Here is a 23,593-nt window from a genome sequence, read left to right as displayed (position 1 = left end):
CTACATGGAGATCGCAATCGCTTGTGCCTTTTAAATTTCAAAATAGGTGGTTACAAGAATGTCATTGAATAGACACAAAGTTCAAAAAAAATAAATTCTCAAACTTCGTGACTCAACTCAAGCCATCTAATTTAACATCTAATGAATGAGAAAGATTGTGACCTCTATGTACAAAAGATAAATAACCTCAAGACAGTAAGGGCGGCATAGTAGGACCTACTAGATGAACCTAATGAGTCAAGTTTGCGTCCACCTAAACTGGACCCGACTCGATTTAGGTCTCGTTTCCAATACTTAGGCGAGGTTTAGGTCCACCTTAGACCTTGGGTGTGGGCTAGGGTGAAACCGACCAGTTTACAAGTTGGCCCAAGAGACATTAATGGCCTGATAAATAAATAAAAAGGTTAAAGGTTGAGGCCCTAAACAATCAAACTAGAGTGCACCTAAAAACTTCACCTGAAGTTGTTTCGATGCCGAAAAACCCTCAAATCCGAGCATCTTGACCTTAAGATACAAGGACCAAAAAAAAAAGAGACAAAAGTCTTGAAAATATTGCATCGTCTAATGCATTATCTAGACCATCAATTTTTAAGATTCTCAAGTGTTTATAGATCCTCTTGATCTACCATATTTTGAAAGCTTTAAATTTTATAATTAGACGTGAAAATAAAATCATCTTTCTTTTTCATTGAAGGGCATAATATTTCTTTATTGAATGTCAAAAATAATACAAAATGATAAGAGGTCCTATCACTAATATCTTCTACCGCCTTATATTCCATTACTTAGAAATTGTTGACAAAGGTTCTATCACTCTTACTAAAGATAAAGGAATATTTTAAATACCATATGGAGAATAGGCTCCAAGTAGAAGAGGGGGAGGTAATGCAATGTGATGTCTAGAGTTCCATTCTTACAAAAGTCACTTTAAAATTTAAAAAATTAAAAAAAAAATGTTAAAAAGTTGATATGATGAAAATTTCGGCAGGGCCAGCATTTAGTATTTGTCATGTGTATACCACAACTCTTATCTAGAAGAGATTTAAGCATGTTTATGCCAGAACTCTATCGTTTTGATAAAAAGAAATGTATTTTGCTGTCTGAGTTTTTCTCTGAGTTTTTTTTTCAAGAAAGAATAAAACTCAAACAGAACAAACCGGCCTTCAATTAGTGTATTTGCCGATAGCAAATGTCAAAAACAATCCCAAACGATGTGATTTGAACAGGGAATCAAGGGTATATTTTAAGTCAACATTAACCCTTGAATAGCAAGGATCAGAGGATAATGATTTCGCCATTCTACTTAACTTTCCTTTATCAGAATCCAAGCTAAATTGTGAAGTTCTGATTATTACAAGAACATGATGTCACAATTTTACTCATCTATCTTACAATGTCCTGTAATAATAAAAAGGAAAAAAGTAGTCCTAGCATTTATAATTTTAAGCAGTTTAATCAGCTCAAGGACTTGAGCCAACTCTATCATATTAGGATGTGCATCCAGCACTTTTAATGGCGCGGTATTTGCCATTTTCTTAATCAGTTTCTCCAGCAGGAATTTCAGAAGTTGAAGGGCTAAAGTAGTCACACATACATATAAAGTTAATAACATAATAATTGGAGATAAGCTAAAAAATTACATATATTAAAAGAAAAAGCACACAACAAGCTTATTCTGATAAGTGTGGAGTTTTGAAATACCAGGGAACTGTGTGCGGTATGTTTCCCAAGGCTTTTACAGCTTTGCTTGCCTGGTGTGAAGCTTCTGGGCAGCCTTGAAAATGATAGCATGGACTTCCTCAAAATGAGGTCTTGTTGCCATTTTCACATTATCAATCCACTCATTGATTTTCTTATGGGGTCCCAACAGTCGATCACGATCATTCACATCCAAAACCTGTCACAAGTGAAGCAATATTAGGATGTAAAAGAAAAGCAAAATCTCTCTCTCTCAATCTCTCTCTCTCTCTCTCACATACACACACACACACACACAAATGTGTGCAATGGCGGCAACATCTTAAATTTTAGGAATCAGTGCTTCTCACCCACTATTGCAGGAAGTTTCAGATGTAACATATGTCTCAACATTAACTTTTCAATAAAAATATGTCTCACACTTCAATGTGACATTCATTTATCATAAATTCCCCACACCATGCCCCCTCCTCCACTGCGCCACCCATCCTCCCTCCCGTCTCTCTGTCTCTCTCTCTCTCTCTCTCAGCCATGGGAAATTTCCATAGGAGTAAAACAGTGGTACAAGCAGTATATGTCAGTCCAACTTTCAAGCGATTCAAAAGCAAATCAAGATTCAAGATCAACTGCCAGTTGATAGAACTTTCCAGAGGCTCAAAAGCAAATCAAGACTCAAGATCAATTGCCGGTTGATAGAACTTTCCAGAGACTCATAAGCAAATCAAGATTCGGGATCAATTGCCGGTTGATAGAACTTTCCAATGGACATCAAAAGAACATTCAATTGATACCAATTGCAGCACCTAGTTACCACACAAATTGTATTTCATTTACTGCACCTATCTCAACTAACAATCAGACATGATATAGATCAAATTACCTCCAACTGCATAATTTCACAAACAAGACTTAGATCTGCGATGGATGGTTGATTACTGTTCAACAAAAACTTCCCATTCCCATTCAGCCAAATGGATTCGATTTTTGATAGGGATGAACACAATATTTGTTCAGCTTCTGCCGCTGCCTGTGGATTTAATTGCAGACCAAGTGCAGGAGCTAAGGCCTTATTTAATACATAACCAGCTGCATGTAACAGTTAAAAAAAACTGTGAAACATAAACGTCTAGGATTACCAATTGACAATCAGAATCTGAACATTGACATATACAAAACATTGTAGGGAAGTATTTGCGCTATCCTTTCTTTCTTTTTTTCAGTTTAATTTTTGATCGGCAAGTAATGCTCTTTTGTCACACCAGATCCACTGAAAACTGAGTACAAGAGGAATTGGCCTGACTGATTGGACAGTACTATGCACACTAAATGCAAAGAGAATGGCTGTGCGTGTTTAATCCAGAGTGAGGAAACAAGGCTTTTAGAAAGAGAATGGTAATGTTTAAGAGACGCTAGTTGTTCGTGAAACATTCCCTGCTTTCCAGTAACAAAATTTGTTATGTAACATAGTTAACAGGATATGCACATTATATCTTAAAATGCAGAAGTTGGGGTAAATTGTGGTGAGAAAAATAGGTACCAAACTCAGCCTCTTATTCATGCTTGCTACAGACATTTGCACATCCACCCTGTTTTAAAGAAAGGTATATAGATGCATAAAAGATAGCTCTTTTTGAGAATAATTCCTGTAAAAGGATAGGGCGACCAACCATATAGTGATATGTATGGTTAATGGAGTCGAGCAAAGGACTTTTAAAAGCGGGCAAGGATAAGATTTGTAATAAAGAGAAGAAAACCCATGAAATGCCATCAAAACAAACAAACAAAGGCTTCACATCATGCATATACCGAAGAAAAAAAATCAAAACATGACAATCCTATCCATAGAAGTAACAAAACTGGTGGCGTAAGTCAATCTGAGTGAATGACATTATGCCAACAAGCACACACATAAACCAACAAAATAAGACATGCACAAGTGCCATCTACCTTCTCAAATAAAGGAGATCCAGGGCTCATAGACGTCTATTGTTTTTTTGAAAGTGTTAACTGTCTCATAGACCACTATTTTAATTATGTTCTTTAATTAAATCACAGGAATAAGCAACTTCACCTGGAAGCTGCTATTCATAATGAGCACATTCAATATACCTTTAACATGAGCATATAGACAGACACTTCAATAATTTGCACTAATTTTCGAAGTCAATATAAGCAGTCAGAATGTTGCTTGTGAAGTGAAAGACAACCCACAAGAATAACCAGAAAAATATTTGCAGTTGTTTCTACAAATTATGGCTGTTTCTGTGTAATTTTGAGATTCAAAAGCACCTGCACCACGACGTAAATTTGAGTGATGCCAATCCAAGACTGATTCAATCTTAGCCCTTCTGGAAAGATCACCAGGATACCTTACGATATGATTTAACAACAGGAAATTAAAAGCTTGAAGGACTCACACTCCTGCACATTGTGGTCAAGATATGTTCTACACAAAATATGCACCTTTGCAACTTACCAATGATCTGGAATTCCAGGAAATGCATAAGAAAGGTAGCGCAATATTGCATGACTGTGAAAAGAAGTAAATAAGGGAAAATGTCAAAAAAAGGTCATAGTCTGAAGAGTAACAGAAGAGACACCTGCTTAATCAAAGATGCACTAATCAAGCATATGTGTGACATTTTAATTATAGCATTGTACTCCAAGAGATTGGATTTTATATAACAATTGTAGCGCATTCCACAGTTCTACATCCAAGTGGATAGTGGGTAATCAGAAAATAAAGAACAGATAACAGCATATTCACCTTCAGCAGAAAGAATACGCTGAAATTTAGTCGGTTGCCAACGTCGGATGACAAAGGAAATAAAAAGAGATGTAAAGCATAAATTATCGTAGGCACCAGGAATGAATCGGATACCTAGTGAACCTACCTCAAGTGCTTATAAGGACATTGGTTCAACATGGAGCTCATAAGGATCAGGTTTAAACATTAAATCACACTTCCTTTCCGTAATTAAAACTTTTCTTGCAGCGGGCCAATGAGTAGTAACATCATCAGCCTCCCAAAAGTTCGAGTAACTGAGATACACATATCATTGGCCTCATCTCTGAGCTGGATGGAGACTTTTAGTGGGCCAATAAAACCTTGATATCTAACATGTTCACTAGCATGCAGGGATAGGAACACAGTCTGCTCTCCCGACAATTCATTAACTAACTCTCTGCACAACGTCTTCTCAAAATCATGATAAACAGAGAAAGTAAAATAGGTAAAGCTGATAACTAAAAATATTAATAAAGCACTAGTTCTAAGAGTTATAGTACATATCATACCAATAAATACGACCTATATTAGGAGCACATGGTCAAACGTCCTACATAAATTTCAAAGTTGTGAATATTTCAGTTATGTTCATTACTAAAATTTAATCGTCACACTTTAGTTAGATTTTGATATTTTGGTTAAAGGGCTTAAGGCGTAGTCTCTATTTAACCAACCAGACTATTTCAACTCTACAGACTTCATAGGAAGGAAACCAAAACAAGCATTTTGCCCACTAAATTTACATAAATTACAAGAGATGTTTTCAGCAATATCTGAACACAACTGAAATCAACAATCAAGTCACAATCTGAAAAATTAATTGCTGCCAAGTCAATAACTTCATACGCACATTGAATCCACTATTAAAAATACAGTTTGCCAACTTCACAGATATGCAGAAAAATCCATTGAATATTGATAATTTATTCAATCCATTCAACAGCAAAGTTTGACTTCATCAACAACACAGTATGCATACGCGACCAACATTATGTATGCATCTTATCCATATCTGCAGACACACCCACTAAACTTCATGCATAAAGAAAGAACAAAAAAATACAGAAAACGAAAAAGGATCCAGAAAGTAAAAGGAATAATTACCTCTCAAACAGCTTAAGTTTTCCATCCACTAATGCTGGGACTTGCCCCATAGGATTGATGGCTGCAAAGAATTATCTGAAGTAATTGTCAGAACACCATACATGTAGGTAATAACTTGCACATATTCGTCACGTCTCTAATTGTGCAGAATATGGGTGTAAGTAGAGTATATAACTCACGTAAGAATTTAAACCAAAGGTCAAATATTCATCTCTTGAACAGAAACCAATAAAGTTCTACATGAAATCAAACTTCAGATTGCTTATTACATGCTTACTGCATTATGAGGGCACTTAACTCATTATCAATTTATGTTCTACTGCATATGCAGCTTACCTATTCTTCTAAGAGTAGTTCAGTTCTGCTAGGTTGCAATTATTCACTAAGCATATAATAGCTTATGGATGCCACAGCTTCTGGCATTATTAATTAAAGTGATTATCATTGAAATTCCATAGAACACTGGCTCCGAGTGCACAATTCCGAACTCATTAAGATGAGGAACATCAAAATTAAGATGCAATGTCTCATTTTTTCAGTATGAGATGCATAATTTTTCACTGCAGACAAAGAAAAGGAATTTCCATTGCCATGAAAATAATTACAATAACAAATACTGAAAGAGCATTGTGTGAAAATATAAGATTCCACATAAAAACTAGACAAAGCATATAACAAATAAACTAGGATCTAATTCACATAGGAGAACTCCAAAGTATTTCAGATACTCTGTAAAATTCCATTGGTGCATGAGGCAACATAGAAAGTTAAAAACATGCTTCCTGTACAATTTTATTCTCTGGTATTACCAATCAAGCTTCTAACAGTATTCTAATTATTTATGATAGAACACTGTTAAATAAATTCTGAACACTGTTAACTAAAATTGGACAATTTATCATGCCAAATGACTATATATGTGCATGGTTTTAACTGAAGAAAATGAAAAGGACACTATATTAGATAAATTACTTTGACATTGTATGATAAGCATATTATATTTCAGACATCAACATTATAATTGTAAACACGCTATAAGAATAAAAACACTGATGCTCCACATACAACACCTTTAAATTCAGGTTGAAGATGTTGTCGCTTTGAAATATCGATCCTGACCTCCTCAAAGTCAATTCCATTCGTCCTGCATCAAACAAGTTAGTGCTGTAAAAAATTATGAACAAGATGGGCATAAAGCGTACTAAGTTTGATGTATGATGGCCAGTACATTGGCAAATATACATGTGTATGACTGTATCTCAGGTGAATAATACAAAACATTCTTATACAAGTATAAAATACACATATGGAACTTTTTTTTGAGAGAAAAAATACACATATGGAACTTCTACTAAGAAAAGATAACTTTTGAACCTTGCATCTTATACAATTCCTATATTCCATCAAAATAAGCATTTCAACCATTACAATGCATTTTCAAGGCTGAGCCACTGACTCAACAAATACTAGATTTCAGATGTGGAGTTATGCACCTAAGCCCAAGAATATAAGTCAAATTTGGATTTCTTCTTATGAAGATGTTAATATGGTACCTTTATCCCTTGTCTCAACAGCATGACGCAGAACGTATTTCCTCACCTTATGTATTTTAGACGGATTCTTCCATTCGCATTAGCATGAGTGGCTTCCACTATGTGTTGATGCTTCCTTTAACAATCCAATTTGCTAGGGAGTCCCAACACATGTTAGCTACCTCTTGATTCCATACTTCCCCAAATACATCGAACTCTTTATCGCCATCATTTTGTAATTTCTTGATTTTTCTATGAATTCATTCTCAACAGCACTTTAATTTCTTTAAAATTTCCAAATACCTCAAATTCATTTTGGGGGAAATAAAACCAAGTATATCGGGCCTAATCACTAATGAAAGAAACATTAATACCACATGTGCCAATGTGACTCCACCAAACTCGGACCACCATAATATTTCGACTTATTGTTTCGCACATCATGGATTTACTTGGACCCATACATGATATTCTTTGGGAATCTTTGGGCTCAGGTATTATATTAGGAAGTTTAGGAGTAGTATTACTTACCAATCCTATTTATTTTGCCTTTTCATTGGGATTGGTTATTTTGTTGTGGCCTTGGATTGAGAGAATGGATGATTCGTAGCCTTTGCAAAGGCGCATGTTTCACATATATGATTCCCATCATATTGAATCACAAGCATTTCAGAGACCAACTTCTTGCCTAATATATCTTTTAGCCTAAGATGGTTGCAATGCCCTAATTTCTGATGTAAGAAGTCAGCAATATCAGAGGGAAACTCCTTTACCAAAGTCTGGCATATAGGCTGTGAATCTTCTTGCCATGTACAATGATCCTACTGCCATTGTCCTCTGGTAGAATCTCACATTCACCATCACTAAACACGACATGGTGACCTTGATCTACAAATTGGCCCACAGATATGAGATGTTTTCTAACGTTTTGGTACATGCAGAACATTCTAAAGATGCCTTATACATATGTTAAAGGCACTTGAAAGGTCATGTTTCCCTTGCCTTTGACTTCAAGAGTGGCGTTGTCTCTTTCATTACTACATGTATGTTTGGCATGTTGTTCTTGGTGGTAAAGAGATCGCTTATGGGTGCCATATAGTTGGATGATCTTTTATAAATGAAAGGGTTGGTGTATGAGTTAAACAATCGAGTATAGAGAGAGCCATCAGGCTAATGAGATTGTGTAGAGAGACATTCTAAAGAAAAGAGAGATTGTAAAGAAAGATCATTGCGGCATTGAGATTATTTATGTGCCCCATAATATAGTGCTCCTCTCTCCATTTTCTTTGTACATGTGTTTGCTAAATAAGTCCATTGGCTGCCCTTCAATTTTTTTCAACACACTCCATGTTACAAGGCCATTATGGTAGTGGTCTATATTTGATTCCATCAATGATGCCACACAAGACCTGGCCCCCATAAGTAGCTTTTTGGTCACATCTTCCAGTTCCCATAGTTGTTCTTTGCGATAACTTTGGGAAAGATGTCTCTTGATGTCACAATTTTGTTTCTTCATGTCATTTCAAAGAATCAACAATTTGAGATAAAAAACTTGACATACTAGGACACAATAACTCATTATGAATTGACAAATCGCTAAAATCAATTGCCTGCCTTTGATAATATGTTTTTTTTAAAAAAGAGAGCAAAACGTTATGATCACTCACATGAAGAGAGTGGAGAGAGAAGCACAATATAATTGGATACACACACACAAAGCATTTCTATTCAACAAATCTCAATGCCACGAGGGTATGGACCTTAATAGAGCAGAATGACAAACCACGATTTGTGTATCCGACCCCAATTAGTTGAGAAAAGGTTTTAATGATGATGAAATCTCAATGCCACGATGGCGTGTGTATGTGTGTGCGCGTGTGCGTGCCCATGAGAATGTGTGTTTGTGCATGCGTGCATGTGTGTTTAAACCCAAAATCGAGGAGTAAAAGGTATGAGACCTCTCCATTCTGATTTTGCACCTAAACGAGATCAATAAAGTACCCTAGAGAAAATAGGTTCTGCAAAATTAAGGACCATGGAAGACAGGCCTCATGACCATGTCCTTTAGAGTCCACCAGCGGTGCCAGCTACAGGTTTGCCAAAACCAAGTTTAGAGGTTTTAAAACTCGAATAAAGCTATGCCAAACATGTAGCATTGAAGAAAGTGAAGGAAATTTTATAAATAAGAAGAGAAAGCAACCTGCTTGTTCAATCAGGGGCCAGAGGCTCCATACTTGATGCGGTGCAATACAACCATTCTCCTTCAGTCCGAGAGTTTGCTTGAGACAGAGATGCTCGCAATGGAGTTGTTTTGAGTTGAAACAGAGTGGAACAAGCACTGAAGAATTTAGGGTTTAGGGTTAGGAGTACCTAGGGTTGTCTAGAGTCAACCTAAGGTCTATGCTTGGTTGGATTCTTGAAGGTCATTTGTTTGCTTGGCATTTAGAGGGATTGAGTCAAGGTTCGTGGTGTTTTAGGCTGTCTTTGGGTATAAAGATATACGAATATTTGAGAATGAGAATAAAGAGAAAGAGAGATGGGTAGGGGGGGGGGGAGAGAGAGAGAGAGAGGTGGGGGGTTGGGGGGAGGGGGAGAGATGGGAAGAGATTGCCCTTTTCCTCTAGGCCCGAACGAGCTATACACTCGTTTTAGTTTATTTTTGTCGGCACAAGGAAATCTGACAGGGAAATTATTATGTTTAGCTTGTGGGGAGACAAACAATTTGTCTATTTTGGGCTCAATAAAGATAAAGCAATTTTTGACAAAAACTTTGTCACCCTAGATTTTGGATCCAAATAGTAGAAATGGACAATCTCCTTGAAATACCAAATTTTTTTTTTTTTGGTAATCTTTTTCCTTGGCCCTTAGGGTTAGATATGGGGCAAGGTTTTGAGAAGTGAAATGGTTAAATGGGACAAATGCTCAAAAAGCTAAATTTTCAACCCTGAAAACCAAGCTTTAAAAGGATATCTATAGGACTTAGGGGAATGTTGGGCAGCCAAGAAATAAAAACATACCCATAGGATGAATGTAGCTAAGATAACGATGTTGAGATGGATGCGCGAAGACATATAATTCGAAATAAATACATTCGAGAGAACTTAGGTGTAACTCCAATAGGTGATAAGAAGAGAGAAAGTAAACTTAGGTGGGCTGGCCATGTGTAGTGCAGACCCAGTACGACACCTGTTAGGAGGTGTGAGTTGGTTCAAGTGGAAGGCTAAAAAAAGGTAAGGGGTAGGCCCAAAAGGATATGGTTCGAAGTAGTGAGAAAAGATATGGAGATTTATGGCCTCATTGAGGGTATGACCCTTTGACAGAGTAGAATGGCAGACCAAGATTTGTGCAGCCGATCCCAAATAGTTGGGAAAATGCTCTGATGATGATCTATAGGCCTTAGGGGCTGTAACTGCCCTCCACTAGGTGTGATCATCGGGGGTGCCCTGGACTTAAATGCGGATGTTTTGGGGGTGCTTCAGGTAGTTTCAAGCTTGCGCCATGGTTTGGGTTGTTTGCGAAATGGCATCACTACAAGTCCTGAGCTTTAGGTAAAAAAAATCGGGGTCAAAATGGGTTAGATTCACATCACATGCTACTCAGATCGTGTTGTGTAGACGACTTTTCTAGAATTTGTATAGGCCATAAACCGTGCATCAAAAGTATGGCTCTTGGACAGTTTGAAAGCTTTGACCTCCACTACAAATTAAATCCAATTTTGCCCAATTTGGCTGAGTCTTGGAGGGGCTATGGTGTTAGGATTTTAAGGGGCCAGTTTCAGGATATCTGGTTGTAGTTTCTTGATTTTGTTAGGCTTGAGGGGGCCTAGGATGACTAAGGTAGAATTTACCAGTTTAGTTATGAGATTTTAGGGCACATAGGAACTCCTCAGCCAAAATAGGGTGTCTACAATCTCTCTCTCCAATATCTCCTAAGCTTTTGGCTCCCTCTACATATCAATGTTTAGCTAATATGCTAGCCCATATATTTATAGGCTCCAAAGCATTCCTAACTTGATTTCGAAGCCATATACTTTACACCCTAACAATGCCACAACCAAATGCATACCAAAAACCCAATACCTTCAATGCCTATATGACTTTTAAATGAACAATGTTAGGTACTTTCCGAAATGTATCGACCAACCCAACTAATAGAGTATTTATTTTCAATTTGTTCCCAAAAATAACTATTGTACTTTGAGATGCTAGTCTTAATACCATTTGCCTGAAATGGCTGACTTCTAATTCTTCAAGGCAAACCACAAGATAAGGAAATCCTTGGGGGAATATATAGTCAAAATAATGACTAAAGAAGTGGGAGCAAAAAAACTCAAATGTCCCAAACTACAAGGAAACCTTTGTTCACATTATGGACTTGACTAGGAAGAGACCTTTGCTTCATCTACCGGGATGATCTTGTGCTATTTCCATGTCCCTAAGAAGTAGAAGGACCTCATCACCCAAATTGACTTATATAAAGTCTAACAAACTATAATATTTTTCTTTTACTAGGCCAATGATGAATTATAAGGGCTTACCTCATTTAAAAAACTACTCTTAAAATCCTAATTTTGAGATGGAACCTAAAGCATAGTAAAAAAACAAGGTCGATAATGCTACATCTCAAGTTCAATTCCTACCACTGAACTACCAAAAAATAAAAAAAGGCACCATTGCACAATACTAACAATAGCAAATACTATTACACAATACTAATAGTACTAGTCACTAGATAAGTTGAAAATAAAGGGTATTTTACAGCCACAGAAGGGCATAGCAATAAGGTACAGATCCTGCATATACTATCATGCTATTTTCTTCCATGAAGCCATATTTCAAACTAGGGTTTCGTGTATGCCATAAAATAATGCCAACCTATTCGCCATGAAACGATGTAAAGTTGTAAACATCAATTGAAATCCCAAATGTTAAAATAACAATGGAATGGAACCATGAAAAACAAGTAGAGAGAGAAAGAGATTAGCATGAATGGTGGCAAGAAGACTTACTCAGAGAAAACAGAGAAAAGAGTAAGAAAATAAAAAATAATTGGGAATAGTAATAATGGATGATAGTATGTTGCAGTAAAAGGGTTGAAAATGCAAGCAAACAACAAATGTGAAATGAAAGAGAGAGGACGGCGAGAGGTAATGAATCAGATAGTTGTTTGCAGCGAAACAATAAAAAGAGCGCCAAAATGAGGAAGAATTACTTGCAAAAGATTATTACTGCACGCGATGGCTGGGACATTCTATCAGTATACACACGCAGCTTCATTTCCTCTCTCTCTCTCTTCTTTTTCCCTCTAAACCTTTCTTAAAGGTCGCCTCTGCAACTCAAGCTCGGATTACCTTGTTCTCTCTAGCCAAGCCGCACGTGCTTTTATCCCCAGTTTCGGACGGAGCTCATTTGGCTCGTGCCATGTATAACATACTTGTAGAATTACGAGGCGTTTGGGTGGCACCACTATCCTATTCGCAAATAGATTGATTTGCAAACACGTTATTTGGCGCTAGGGAGGGCTCTAATAGCCTTTTAAAGCATATTCCGGTAAGTTTTCGATCATTATCATCGGCACAGTATTTTTAATTAATTTTGGTAGGCTACATGGTCGCATGTTGTTCAGTTATATTAAAAGCCGAGCGAAGCTATAAATATCTTTTCAAATTATTTTTAAATATGTTTTTTTGAGCTTACTCATTATTTTTAAACTTCTTATTTGAACTAACTTTCACTTTCTGATAAATAATTAGTATAATAAGTCCGCATTTACGTAAACTTATTCTCTCTCATTTTATTAACGCTGATACCGTATTTAAATTTTTTCTAATAGATTTATTTTAAATTCTATCCAAAGTTTTCCCCCCACATCAAAACATACCGATGGGAAGCGGAAGGGCGTGTCGTAGAAGCTCTGCCTTTCTACATCTCGCAACGTGTCGGTTTCTGACTTTAGAAACGTGTCGTATTTCTTACCGTACACGTGACCAACTTTTAAGTCACGATACCATCCATCTCTGCAACTGTGAGCGGAGCCAACTTCAAAAAGAGGACCAATGCATTTTTAGGGCTATCCTTCCAATGCTATGCTCTGCAACTGCTAGGAATTTCTCAGATCGTGTTAATCTCTTAAAAATCTTGTCCTTTGCATGCCCTAGTTTTACCCTATCTTCTGCACACCCTACTTTCCCTCCTTTAGCTGCTCAACTTGCAAGCGCATGTTCTCCCTTATTGTCTAAGAAACCTAATAATAACCGTTCATCCCAGTCTCTCATTTCTTGTTCTGATTCTTCTCTGAAAGCGTTCTTTTCTCCTTTGAGATCTGTGACAACAATGGCGAGTGGCTCAGAAAAGGATCAGACCTCTGTCCATGACTTCACTGTGAAGGTATGTTCACGTTGATCTGTGGTTCTGTAACTTCTGTTGTTGATTGTTAGGATTCGGATTTAGCTTTCTAGTTTATGTTCAGTTTGATGGATAGTAGGTTGCATGATAATATGTGATGTGGAGTTCATTTTCTGATTGATATTATATGTTTTAGTGGTTCTTGTGGTGTTCACTGGTTAATGATTTGAAGTTTTTTTGGGTAAGTATTAATGATTTAAAGTTGATTTCCTGATGTTTATTTTGGTTGATTACTACATTTTTACCACAATTAGGGCTTAGGATTTCCTTTTCTGGTTGATATAATTATTTGAAGCGTTGCATGTCGCTGAATTAGTTAATAATTTCCATATTGATCATTCATATGATCAATCAATTTTGGTTAAGGAGTTCTATGCAATTAACTTATTTGTGATTGGGGTCTTTGAGCCAATAAGCATGTACTGGTCACTGTAATCTTTGATTATTAGGTTCCTTTTTAAACCAAAGTTATAAATTTGGTTGCTGTATGGAGTGCGGTGATTAGATTGTAGGAGTTCCTCTTCACAGACGGTGATTCGTTTGATTTATTGTATAGCTACTCTCAAATTTTCAGGTGAAATTGTGCATTGCTGTTGAAATTTACTCTCTAATTTTTGTCAATAAGCAGGCAGGGGTGATTTTATATGTGGCAGGGCCATCCAGGCGAGGAGCCATGCAGCCTGGGCTGGTCACAATCTCCACGGCCCGGGCATGGCCCTATGGGCCACATGTGTTAGTCAGCTCCTGGCTTAGCTGGTCCCGGCTGGGCCATTGCCGAGCCTAGGTTTTACTTTCTTCTAGAGAAACCTTATCTTTATCAAAACCATGATTTGTTGAGAGATATAGGTTGGGTCTGTTATGATTATACCTTTGTCAAAACCAAGTTTACTTGTATTATTCTACAAAACCAAAATTTCCTTTTGAGAGAGGTAGGGACAGAGGGAGGCATGGACTGTTTCACCACTCACACTCATGGACGTCTTGTTTATTGCTTTGCGAAAGCGCCGGTTTGATTATGCAGGTTCTTTGGTATAGTTCTTAGAATCAAATTTCTGTATTGGCTGTTAGCTCTTCTTTTGACATTATTTGATGTGTTTAAGGGCATTAAGCATTACTTTTATTTGGGTAAGTTGACTCAGTGGGGGAGAAGGCCCCCTACCCCTTTTTTCCATTCATAGAAAATAAGATATACTGTTGGTGCATAAAGCATTACTTGACTGAGTAATTGTGCATATGTTTGACCCTTTTCCTTGGAGTAAAATTTACAGGGGACTCAACTTATGAGACTGTTTTGGAATGTTGCTAACCGTCCTTTTTCCCTATTAAAAAGCATGTGTACCATTTTTATTTACAAATTTTTCTGTCTATATCATTTTAGTACTTTTAGTTAGATATGTGAATATTTGGGCCATTGGGTCGCAATTTCATGAGGTGTTTATCTTTATTGTAGATTTTGTGCTGATAGTTTGATGTGTAATGCTGAATCCGTTTCTTTCTCTCTCAAGTGTAATTTTTTATTTTCTTATGGCTTCAATGATCCTAAGTCTCTCGTGTTAAAGGATGGAATTTCATTTGAAGCGAGATTATGTATTGTGGTGGATTAATTTTTTCGTTTATGCATGATCGATAATTCATAACAATTGTTTTTTTTTTTTCAAAACAGGATTTGAAGGGAAATGATGTGGATCTCAGTATTTACAAGGGAAAGGTTCTCTTAATTGTCAATGTTGCATCTAAATGGTAACTTGTTACTCCTTCCATCGATTTTTCTAATTAGGGTACAGAATAAGTGTTTCCATGTTTTGGAAAGTGATTGGGACTGGAATTTAATGATGATTAAATGTGGGCCATGGGAAATTCTGATAACCTTATCCCTTGGAAGTGATATGCTGTGACACCAAACTGAGACTGTGGATCCAAGTCTTAATTAGAAATTAGAGAGATTTATAGGAAAAGATATTCTCTGTACCATAAGATACCAAACGTGCTATTATACAAACAATTGATTGTGATGTGGAACCTGTCCCTTGCGTTTCTCATTTCTTGGATTGGCGTTTCCCTTGCTTTTCTGAGTAGAAAGCTTGGAACCAAGGATAGTTCCTGAAAAAATGCTATCATTCTCCGCTAATGGGGGGAAAAAGAATTTCGCGATGGGCTGGATTTGTTCAATTCAACTTTTAAACTGGGAGCTGTAACTTCATAAATCATCATTAGGAAAAAAAAAAAAATCCCTTTTTGGCATTTCCCTGTTGTAGCTACATGAAGCTGGACGGTCATGCACACACAAGGACCATTTGTGGATATATAGTGTGATAGTGAATTACATGAGAAGTTGGCAAGTCGTGTTCATTTTTGTGGAAAAGTATACAATGAGACCATTTACCTTTGGTACAAGGTGGTCACAATTAATCTTTGACCATTGTTTGTGAAATTGGATGGCTGCATTTATTTCATTGACATAGCTCAAACTTCAAAAGAAATTTTCTCACTTTGTAACACATCCAAGCTATCAGATTTCACATCAGATGGTTATAAGTAATTGTAACCTCGTTGTATCAAAGGTAAATGGTCTCATGGTATACAATCCTTTCTTTTATTTCTTCTTTGATTACAATGTGGTAGTGAATTACATTAGAAGTTAACGAGTTGCTTCATTCTTTCTTTTAATGCTGTTGTGATTGCAGTGGGTTGACAAATTCCAATTACAAGGAGCTAAATCAGTTGTACGAAAAGTACAAAGATCAAGGTTTGTGGTTGGGCCCTTTCTTTTAGAAAAGTCATGATTTTCCTGTAAATGACTATTGAAAATTTGTAATCAAATGCAATCACCTATGTAGGTGAAAGTGATGATGTATTGCAGTCCATTTCAGCTCTGGTTATAAATTTTTATAATTCTTCCTGACACTTTAGTCTGAGCTGTTTAATTATAGCATGGCAGGTTGATTGTAATCCAAATTCTGTAGCAATTCAAACATTGCCTTAACCATTTTGTTTATTCATCAATTTTTGATAGGAAATTTTATCTTCAATATTCTGTGATGTCTTAATGGTCTTTGTTCTATCTCTTCTTATGGTCCTGCTCCTACCCATTTGGGTCCTAGTGATAAGGAATAGGATTGGTACACTTAGTAGCTGTTGGTATGGTAAATGTTATCTAGTTTTGAGTTGGCTCTTCGTCTCCATGTCCCTAATTTCTGTATGATTCTTCCATCTCATGGAACATGACTTTTGGCTTCGTCTCAGCTACTAGGACACTCATTTTTTTTTTCTAGAACCAATAACTCTGGTTCATTCAAGTTGGCTGCGAGGTGAAGAGCTGTTTATTTCTCTTCAGCAGTGGTGTAGGATACTGATCTTTGCTTGTTCATTATTTGATTTAAGCCAAGATCTTTAGCAACTGTTACTGACCTTCAGTCTTATCCTTCTATTTATTTATTTCTTTTAGAATCAGTATCTTGAGTTCCAAGATACTGAGAGGTAGCTCAAAGTAGCATCTGATCTTCAGTCTTGGATCACCCATGCTTTTATGCACTTAACTTATTAAGGTGACTTAATTTTTATGTTTTCAACTCTTGGTGTTAATAGGACTCGAGATATTGGCATTCCCATGCAACCAGTTTGGTGAGGAGGAACCCGGATCAAACGAAGAGATCATGGAACTGGCTTGTACTCGCTTTAAAGCTGAGTTCCCCATTTTCGACAAGGTGACTAAACGCCTTAAAGTTTTTCTTTATCTTCTTCTTTTTTTATTTATACATTCACGCCCAAGGAAATTGTCTGATGTCGTGAGTTTTTCTTTCCCTTCCATTCTGTCTCTATCGTACACTTCTCTTCGCTTAGTTTTTGATCTCTGATATCATATACAGGTTGAAGTGAATGGGGACAATGCCACACCTGTGTACAAATTCTTGAAATCAAGCAAAGGGGGTCTATTTGGGGACAACATCAAGTGGAACTTCTCAAAGTTCTTGGTGGACAAGGAGGGCCATGTTGTTGACCGTTATGCACCCACCACCTCCCCCCTCAGCATTGAGGTAAAGGAATGACCCATTACTCACAGAGAGAGAGAGAGAGAGAGAGAGAGAGAGAGAGAGAGAGAGAGAGAGAGAGAGCACAGCAATCTGCAAATTATAGAAGATGAGATAACTACATTACTGTCTTGACACATCCAGAACTATTTACAGCAATCTGCAAATTATAGAAGATGAGATAACTACATTACTGTCTTGACACATCCAGAACTATTTACAGCAATCTGCAAATTATAGAAGATGAGATAACGACATGTCTGTCTTGACACATCCAGAACTATCTTGACATATAGTGCTCACTTTTACTAATCTCTTGGCAAAATAGATGGAAAATGTTTTGAGAGCAAATTTTTAACGGTTGTCAATGTATTGATCATCTCGGACCAAGTTGCTTGTGGTCCTGCGGGCAATGAAAAAGATAGAACCAAAAAGGGTTGTTTTGACCTAAAACTTTACCAATAATCTATGATTCTTAGGATGAATTTAAGGAAAAATCATTATGAGCTCTTAAAACCCTCAAAATGTAACCTTCCATGAGATTTTTAATGTGGCAACTTCTTCTCAGTTTTAATCAAATCTTTTACATTGAAGCAATGAATAAATACAGTGTATGAGTTGAAACAAACCGTAGAATCTGGGCAAAATGAATGATTCTCATTAAAATATTATTTGTCTGTTTTTTTAGTTAGTTTTATGTTTGTTATTCTTCGATCGACTTCGACATGACGAGTTTGAATTTTTTCTCGTCAATGTTTGTTGTGTTTGGTATTAACAAAACTAATCTCTCTCTCGCTCTCTCTGCTATTCTTTTTTAAAATTTTATGTTCTTATTTTTGCAGAAGGACATAAAGAAACTGTTGGGGATCGCGTGAAGCCAGAAGCCGAATTTGTAGCACTTGCGTTTCTAGCGGCGCTTTATTTGGGCAGCTCAGATAATAATAGGTGGAAAGCATGCTGGTCTATGGTTTGTAAGATTAGTATAGTATGAGACATGATACAAATTCCTCCTTCAATCTGGACATTGTTCTTCTTGTATCATCTCTATTTGCATGTTTGTTGAGTATGCAGTTATGTATAAATGGGAGGCACTCTTCTTGAAAGAACTGTGAATTATATATCTTCTGAAATGTGAATTATTATGGTCTAAGTTGGATGATGACCGGGGCCGGCTATTTGGCCCATGTCTCAGCCGAGTACTCACTTGAGTCTAGCTGAGTACTCACTCGAGTCCGAGTAACTCAGCCCGAGTGGTCAAGTACTGTAGCAGATGAAAATTATTAAAAGAATAAAAAAAAAAAAAAAATGGATCCGGTTTCTATGCGGCCAACCTGTATATGTAGAAATGCAGGCCTCTTAATAAATCTATTTTGAGATGGATTTTAAGACTTAATTTTTAAGGAGATGTAATCTCTAACAAGGAGATCATGAATATGAAAAAGTAAATAAATTTTAAAACTAAAAATAATAATTCTAGTAAGAAAACATTTGGATTGTTAGTTTATCAATTTTCCTAAATTTTTTTCATGAGATCTAAAAAATATAGGAAAAAATTTATATAAGGTTACAACCTAGAATTTTAGATGCACTTAAAAAATACATTGAAAAAGGTTAGGTTGTTTTAATGTTGAAAAACCCTCTAATTGATCGTTTTAACATTGCGATGTATGAATATATAAATATGAAAAGAAAGCCAGATTTTGAGTACTAGAAACAGTGCATCTTGCAACACATTATTTGGACCATTCAATTTTAAAATTTTCATATGTTTATAGATCTATTTTGATTTTATCTATTTCTGGAGTTTAAAATTTTATAATTAAATATGAAAATACATTTTGAAAAAATTCTTAAGAATATTTTATATTAAAGTTATATATTATAATAAAATTTGAAGGTGCACCTTATTTACATATTATGATAAAATTTAAAGGTGCACCTTATTTGGATTGTTTAAGGTTGCAACCTTATAGAAACCACACCCAAAAATATATTTTTATATTTACGTTGGGCTTTGCTTCTTTTGTCATCCAACAAGGCCCCATTCATGGAATCTCTTGGCCATCGTTTTAAGTGTATTGAGTCTTGGCATCTCTTGGCCTCGTTTTAAATGTATAGAGTTGGGATAAGGTGGATATGCTCCGAGGTGAATACAGTCAAAATGTGCTTAGAAAGGATTCCAAAAAAATCAAACATTTTGTAACCGCATTTTGCTTCAATTTTTGATGCATTGAATTTAATTGTAATTTCTCTTCAATTGCCTTCACATTTTGCTAACTTCTATGTATTAAATTCTATAGTGCCTGGAAACATTTGCTTTGGTTTTATACTTTCATCATCATTTTTCTTTTGAACACATAAATTTACGAGTAGTTATAGTTCATCACACAATATCTTATTGTAAGCTCCAAGGCATATTCTAATTTGACCCATGGTGCATATTCATTATAAAACAATTTTACTTCTTCCTCTAGTAGAGCCTCCATGCTCGCATATGGATCTACAATACTAATACTTTCTCCATCACAATTATTGATAAACACACAAATTTTGCATTAAGATTGTCGCCCCTTCCAAATCCTTTTCATCATCACACTGTGAACTTTGGCACTAACATTGTCATCCCACTCTGAATTTTCCCCATCGAACAATGTTATCCATTGTAACCACCAATCTCTACACTGCCATATTTATATCCCTCCAAATCCATGCACGACTCCATTGTTGTAATTGGGGCTGCCACCATTCAAGAGACATACAACAACTAGAAGGGAAAACCTGAGATAAGACTCCCAATAAAAATCTATATCTACTGATCAATAAAAGCTTGACAATAATAAGAAAGATTATAACAAGGAAAACTCTCCCTCTGTAAGATACTAGAAAATCTATAAGCCGATATGCCATCATCTAAGAGATTCAAGTATTGTCAAATGAGGAAGATACACTATGATTCAATGGAATATGGTGTAGAAGGTATCCACCTTGTGTTCAGATTAAGAGTAGTGGACATGGACATTCACCAATATATAATTAATCAGTCGATTGGTGGATGGGCCTTTGAAGTAACATAAACCATGGTCAACATATTATTTTGTACTTTTCTGGGTTATTCCATTTTAAAGGGAAATGTAGCAAAATTATAAAGATCAGATAGCAACATTGAGGCATGATGAACAAAATAAAAAAGGAAGCATCATGTTACGATACATCAACCCATGTTTCTACAAGCAAAGATGATGTACAGCTCATATACGATAAAAGTAGAGGAGCAAGTAAAGATGATGCAGCAAATTCCAATCGAAAAAGTACTTTATTTGTAACTTGGCTATTTGTTATTTTTGCAGCAGGGAAAAGTTTATATAGAGCCGAGGCTCTAAATAATCAAATTAGAGCTTACTTCAAAAATTTCACCAAAAGTGGTTGTTTTGATGCCAAAATATCCTCAAATTGTTCATCTCGACATCAAGATGCATAGACATGAGAAAAAAATGGACTTCAAGTTTTGAAAATACTGTATTTTGGAATGCATTTTTGGACCATCAATTTCAAGATTTTTAAGTTTTTATAGATTTGTCGATCGACACTAATTTTGAAGCTTTAAACTTTATAAATAAATATGAAAATATATTTTAAGGCTATCACAAAGATTTCCAGTATTGAAACCGCATTTCTCGACACTATTTGAAGGTAGCATCTAATTTGATTGTTGAGAGCTTAGGCTCTATACAAACCACACCTTTTAAAGAATTGCCCAATCTAATTTTATTCTATTATATGAGTAATGATCCTATGAGACTCTTCCACATCCATATGTGTAGGATCTCAAAGGATCACCATTAAATTTGGCACAGATCTATAGAAAAGTTAAGACATATGTGTGGGACTTGATTTTTCTAAAGATCTGTGTCAAATTTAGTGGTAATCCTTTGGGGTCCTACACACATGGGTGTGGGAGGGGTCTCATAGGATCATTACTCTTATTCTATATAGGATAATTTTTCACATGTGTATGCATTTATCCACATATTTTAAAACAAGGACCACATTAGGCAAAGTTCAAAAAAGGAAAAAATAAAACAAGAGGATTAAAAATTAGAAAGAGAGAATAAATTAGAAGGGAAAGGTTCCTATACTTACCCTACAACTAGAAGATATATACTTCCTCCCATCCAGCCGTCCAATTTAGATTGAGTGAGCCACTCATCCTTTGATTTAGATATGATGCTTCTGAGTATTTTATTTTTAATTTTTTTCTACAAATTGTATGAATATAAAATTTGGTATGTGCCATATTATAAATAATGGGGTGCAACTAAAAAAATATTAAAAAACATTTTCAAAACAACATAATAATAAAATACCCCTGTAAACTTTCAAAGATATTTTGGTAATTTTATTTTATTGAGATTTTTTTTTGAGAAATGATCTCATAGGATCCTCCCCTGTCTATGTGTGTAGGACCCCAAAGGATCACCATTAAATTTGGTATGGATCTCTAAAAAAGTCAAGTCTCACACCCATGTGATAACTTTTCTAGATATCCATACCAAATTTTAGGGTAATCTTTTGAGGTCCTACACACATGGGTGGGAAAAAGTCCTATAGGATAATTATTATATATATATATATATTTACAATTGCTAGATTAAGAGAGGAGTAGACACTCAAAATTGGGTACCAAAATATTTTGTATAAAAAAATTAAGAATAAAATAGTACAGAGACATGACATTACAAGTAAGACCATCTCAGCCGTCCATTAACAATAGATGGTTGGATAGGGGAAATATAAAAGTTTTATGATGTATGGGGAGCATAAAAAGCTTCCCTCAGAAAGGGGCGAAACCTTGGTGGTGAGAATAGATACCTTGGAGGTCTGGCAGCCTCGTTCAGGGAAAGAAACGGCGATACCTTATGTACTCATATCCATGCTTGCTAACCCCTAAACATCACAGTTTCCATACAAAACACAAGCTCTATAATAGATTTTGGCAAGCGCAGGTCGCTTGAATGCTCGCTGAGAGAGAGAATTTTCAAAAAAAAAAAAGGGATTTTTTTTTTTTTTTTGGAAAAAGGGTTTAGGGGCAAACTTGAAAAAAATGAGGTCAATTACTAAAGGGAAGAGTTTATATAGAGCCAGGTTCTAAACCATCAAATTAGAGCACACCCTAAAAACTTCGCTACAAGAGATTCTTTTGATGCCCAAATATACTTAAATTGATAATCTCAATATCAAGATATATGGACATGATAAAAAAGTTTTGGAAATGTTATATTTTGTAATGTATTTTTGGATTGTCAATTTTTCAAATTTTCATAGATCTATCGATCTACACTATTTTTTAAACTTTAAACTTTATAAATAAAGATGAAAATATATTTTAAGGCTATCACAATGATTTTCAGTATTGAAACCACATTTCTCGACACTATTTTAAGTTATGCTCTAATTTGATTGTTTAGAGCCCAGACTCTATACAAACCGCACCCATTACTAAATGGGTTAACCTGTAAGCGGAGAGATTTGATTTTGTGTTTGGATATGGATCCAATAGTCAAGGGTGAAAATTACCGTTAACTTGTGTGTTGAAAATACACATGATCATTCCAACATTTTACCAACAAGAAGAGTGTACAAGTATCTTTCCCACAATTCAGATTAGATATGGGCCGATCTAAGGGCCCCAGAATAATTTTGTTTTTAGTTTTATACAATTTGAATCCATATAAAAAATATAGATGCATTTTTATAGGACACACCCAATAAAAGAAACGATTCAAATAAAAAATTGACCAATGTATTATGGTTAATTTTTATTTAAATTTTTTATTTTAGTTTTTATTGAGTTATTTTAGTAATTCAGTGGGGATGACGGAGTTTTTATTGGGTTTGCTATATGAAAGATTCACCTCCACCCCGATTTCGATGTGAATAGGATTTGTAAATAAAACATAAAAGAAAAGAAGAAAATATCAATTTTTGGCCCTTAGATAAGCCCAAGTCCAATATGAACGGCTGTATTTGGACACTATACAA

At 35.7% G+C, this 23,593-nt stretch overlaps 2 protein-coding genes and 1 long non-coding RNA gene across 6 annotated transcripts; 1 reads left to right on the top strand and 2 right to left on the bottom strand.

Moving 5' to 3' along the window:
• Window positions 1-1,289: 1,289 nt before the first annotated feature.
• On the bottom strand, window positions 1,290-12,475 carry GSTT1 (glutathione S-transferase THETA 1). Of its 2 annotated transcripts, XM_011626897.3 has the most exons (8): window positions 12,334-12,475; window positions 6,661-6,734; window positions 5,591-5,651; window positions 4,175-4,228; window positions 3,988-4,067; window positions 2,579-2,784; window positions 1,702-1,897; window positions 1,290-1,575 (listed from the first exon to the last, which is right to left on the bottom strand). In XM_011626897.3, the coding sequence occupies exons 1-7, from the start codon at window positions 12,396-12,398 to the stop codon at window positions 1,736-1,738; spliced, it is 702 nt and encodes a 233-aa protein (XP_011625199.1). In that variant the 5' UTR covers window positions 12,399-12,475; the 3' UTR covers window positions 1,290-1,575; window positions 1,702-1,735. The 2 variants fall into 2 exon arrangements, with proteins under 2 accessions (XP_011625199.1, XP_006827675.1); XM_006827612.4 differs by having other exon boundaries at window positions 1,290-1,897.
• A 683-nt stretch (window positions 12,476-13,158) lies between these two features.
• Window positions 13,159-18,861, bottom strand: LOC148781435 (uncharacterized). The gene is made up of 2 exons (XR_016058992.1): window positions 17,749-18,861; window positions 13,159-17,680 (listed from the first exon to the last, which is right to left on the bottom strand). It is a non-coding gene; the product is annotated as an uncharacterized LOC148781435 (long non-coding RNA).
• On the top strand, window positions 13,194-18,701 carry LOC148781436 (putative phospholipid hydroperoxide glutathione peroxidase). Of its 3 annotated transcripts, none has more exons than XR_016058991.1 (6): window positions 13,194-13,508; window positions 15,190-15,266; window positions 16,211-16,272; window positions 17,112-17,230; window positions 17,393-17,642; window positions 17,711-18,701. XR_016058991.1 is itself a non-coding variant. In XM_006827611.4 (6 exons), exons 1-6 carry the CDS (start codon window positions 13,203-13,205, stop codon window positions 18,427-18,429), a joined length of 765 nt encoding a protein of 254 aa, XP_006827674.1. In that variant the 5' UTR covers window positions 13,194-13,202; the 3' UTR covers window positions 18,430-18,701. The 3 variants fall into 3 exon arrangements, 1 of the variants encoding a protein (XP_006827674.1); XR_016058990.1 differs by having other exon boundaries at window positions 17,393-17,709; window positions 17,778-18,701; XM_006827611.4 differs by having other exon boundaries at window positions 17,393-17,560; window positions 18,397-18,701.
• Window positions 18,862-23,593: the final 4,732 nt, after the last annotated feature.

Source organism: Amborella trichopoda, chromosome 7 (genome assembly GCF_054954075.1).
Source record: "Amborella trichopoda isolate Santa Cruz 75 chromosome 7, AtrichopodaSantaCruz75HAP2 v2.0, whole genome shotgun sequence".
In the NCBI taxonomy this organism is placed as follows: Eukaryota; Viridiplantae; Streptophyta; class Magnoliopsida; order Amborellales; family Amborellaceae; genus Amborella; species Amborella trichopoda.
This window is presented reverse-complemented; position numbering and strand designations above follow the sequence as displayed.

Excerpts from the sequence above, each read along its gene's own strand:
- GSTT1 (XM_006827612.4), bottom strand. The coding sequence starts at position 12,398 with ATGAAGCTGCGTGTGTATACTGATAGAATGTCCCAGCCATCGCGTGCA. Across the intron at positions 4,229-5,590 it reads AAACTTAAGCTGTTTGAGAG|TCATGCAATATTGCGCTACC; the intron begins GTAATTATTCCT and ends TTCTTTTCACAG. Across the intron at positions 4,068-4,174 it reads CCTGGAATTCCAGATCATTG|GTATCCTGGTGATCTTTCCA; the intron begins GTAAGTTGCAAA and ends TCATATCGTAAG.
- LOC148781436 (XM_006827611.4), top strand. The coding sequence starts at position 13,203 with ATGCTATGCTCTGCAACTGCTAGGAATTTCTCAGATCGTGTTAATCTC. Across the intron at positions 13,509-15,189 it reads TCCATGACTTCACTGTGAAG|GATTTGAAGGGAAATGATGT; the intron begins GTATGTTCACGT and ends TTTTCAAAACAG. Across the intron at positions 17,231-17,392 it reads AGTTCCCCATTTTCGACAAG|GTTGAAGTGAATGGGGACAA; the intron begins GTGACTAAACGC and ends TATCATATACAG.